The sequence below is a fragment of the Hydra vulgaris genome, chromosome 02 (genome assembly GCF_038396675.1).
Source record: "Hydra vulgaris chromosome 02, alternate assembly HydraT2T_AEP".
Taxonomy (NCBI): domain Eukaryota; kingdom Metazoa; phylum Cnidaria; class Hydrozoa; order Anthoathecata; family Hydridae; genus Hydra; species Hydra vulgaris.
This window is the reverse complement of record NC_088921.1, coordinates 63939941-63942500: the sequence shown is the minus strand read 5'-3', so window position 1 is coordinate 63942500 and position 2560 is coordinate 63939941. Positions and strand designations below refer to the sequence as shown.

General features: G+C 23.2%; 1 protein-coding gene across 1 annotated transcript in view; it reads left to right on the top strand.

Annotated features, from left to right (window-relative positions):
* LOC100197565 (ER degradation-enhancing alpha-mannosidase-like protein 3) overlaps positions 1-1444 on the top strand; it is a 95604-nt gene extending 94160 nt beyond the window's left edge. Inside the window, exon 22 of the mRNA XM_065791685.1 lies at positions 454-1444. Coding sequence (XP_065647757.1) covers positions 454-990 — 537 coding nt within the window. The 3' untranslated portion in view covers positions 991-1444. The remainder of the gene's footprint in view (positions 1-453) is intronic.
* Positions 1445-2560: the final 1116 nt, after the last annotated feature.

Below are 2560 nucleotides of genomic sequence, written 5' to 3'. Positions count from 1 at the left end.
TTATATTTTGGCTTTTTAGTGTTATCTTTTTAACAGTTTGTTTTTACTATAACGATTTCTTTGTAACTATTTTATTTATTATACCTGATGACGCTGATCACGATAGATCAGCGAAATATTAAAATAATTATATATTATTGAAAAAAATATATATATATTTTAAAAAAAGTTTATACGCAGCCGTATTTATTGAATTCTACCCATATATATATGTATATATTTATATACATATATAAATATATACATATATACATATATACATATATACATATATACATATATACATATATACATATATATATATATACATATATACATATATATATATATATATATATATATATATATATATATATATATATATATATATATATATATATATATATATATACATATATACATATATACATATATATATACATATATTTATATATTTATATATTATTGACGTAGACTACGATAACTACTAGAGACTTTTTGAAGTTTGATTCCAATAACATTCTCAAAAAAATAACAGAAACGACAGAAAAGATATGTCCCACTTCACAGTGTAATGTTGGCGTACGTGTTATTGTCAAAACCAAGGAAGAAGATTACTTTGACTTTAATAAAATTTTATCGAAGGAAACTGGGGTGGAAGTTGGTGCTGATCAAAATCAAGAAAGAAGTTTAAAAGATTTTAGTAAAATTTTATACCAAACTTTAGGTGATTTAAAAGACAAAAAAATTAAGAACGAGTTTTTAGATAATGCCCTGGCTGAGCTTAAAATGATGGCTTCAGACGTACTTAGCAACATTGAGAAGTTGAAAAATGAAATACTTTATGACATAGAGCCAGTTAAAGAAGGAAATACCGATAGCTCGAAAATATTAGAACATGCAAACAATAATGATTTAAATTCTCATATTGAAAAAAAACTTGCAGAGACTAAGCTGGAGAGTGATGATGAGTTAACAAAGTTTCCTAGGACGAAAAATGGTGAAAATTAACTTTAGGTTACTAAATTTTTCTGTTATGGAATCTTATTTATTTGCGTAGGTTTATTTATTGTTCTTTCTTATAATACAATATCTACTGATATTTTCATTTGCGATTAGTTTTTATTGTATTTTTAAATTTTTAAATGGTGTTGCGAAACTTTTGGTTTTTTCCCTTCTCATGCAAAAAATGATTTGATAGCAGCAAATTATATAAGAACTTTCAGCAATTTTTAACCCGTCTTTTTCAATTTATTTTTCAAGTGAAAAAACTTCTGTTTTTGTTACTTGTCCTAAATTTGTGCTGTATTAACTAAGTACAGTTATAATATAAAACGTAATTTATTAATTATGCATTTAGTAAATGATAATTATATTTTTCTCTAATATAAATTTTTAATCATTCTTGTTAATTGTATTTTGATATTTTTTACTAAAAGAATTATTTAAAAGAAATTTTCACAAAGTTTAAAACTTTTTATTTTTTTTTTAATTTTTTTTTTTTTTCTAGCCTATTGGGAAAAAGGCTAAAAGGAAACCCTATTACGAAAGATCCTTTAATTTTATTTTTTCAATTTCCAGTTCTAACATACTTTTATGTTGCCCATTGTTAAATTGCTTACAATAAATGAAAATGAATTGGAACTAAATGAATTTGAATGAATGAAACTCTGAAATGTATAAAAAAGTGTGATAAAAACATAGCATAAAACTTAAGAAGCAAAACATAAATTTACTCTAAATTAAAACTTATTACTTTTAAAGACAAAGCCAATAAATTTTTCAGACTCAGGCACTTTATAATCATTTATTTCCGGCAAGAAAACTTAAAGTTATGAAGTTAAGTGTAGAAGACTTGAGTTATTAAGTAAAGTCTAAAAGAAATTCTGCTAATTCTGTACATTCGAAGAAAAACTTCATTTTCTCGCAATAAAAATTTTAAAACTTGAGTAGGAATCTTATTTTAAATAAACCAAAAGATATAATATTTCAAAAAAATTTGCAATAGTTAATTACAAATATAAAGTAAATACCTGAAAATAATAATAGTAATTATAATAATTGTTTGTATTATGGTTACTATGATAATTGTTATAATAATAGTAAAAGCAACTCAAGTAATAATGAAGTATCAAATTTATTATGAGTTTATATAAGTATTTTTATCACACATAATGTTAATAATAATAAAAAGAATTTCATTAACAGTGATGACAACAACAAATATTTAGTATAAAGTACTGAATAAATAGTCCAATAAAAATACGAGATAAAATGTATAAGCCAATTACTGGCCACGTTTTAAAAAGAAACTCCCGGTGCAGAAAATAACTGAAGCATATCACATTAAATTTTAGATAATTAAAAACTCTACCATTTAAAATATTTGTAAATATCATAGCACCAAATTATATGTAATGCAGTCAATAAAGACAAACAACTTTTGCGGCCCTGTTTTCTAGCCTTGTGTCGCAAGTCTCATCTGATGTGAGAATATATTTTGATTACATCTTTTGTTTAAGTTTTGGTGGAAAAAAAACCAAAAAATATATTTTAAGGATTGATAAATTTAATTTTGATT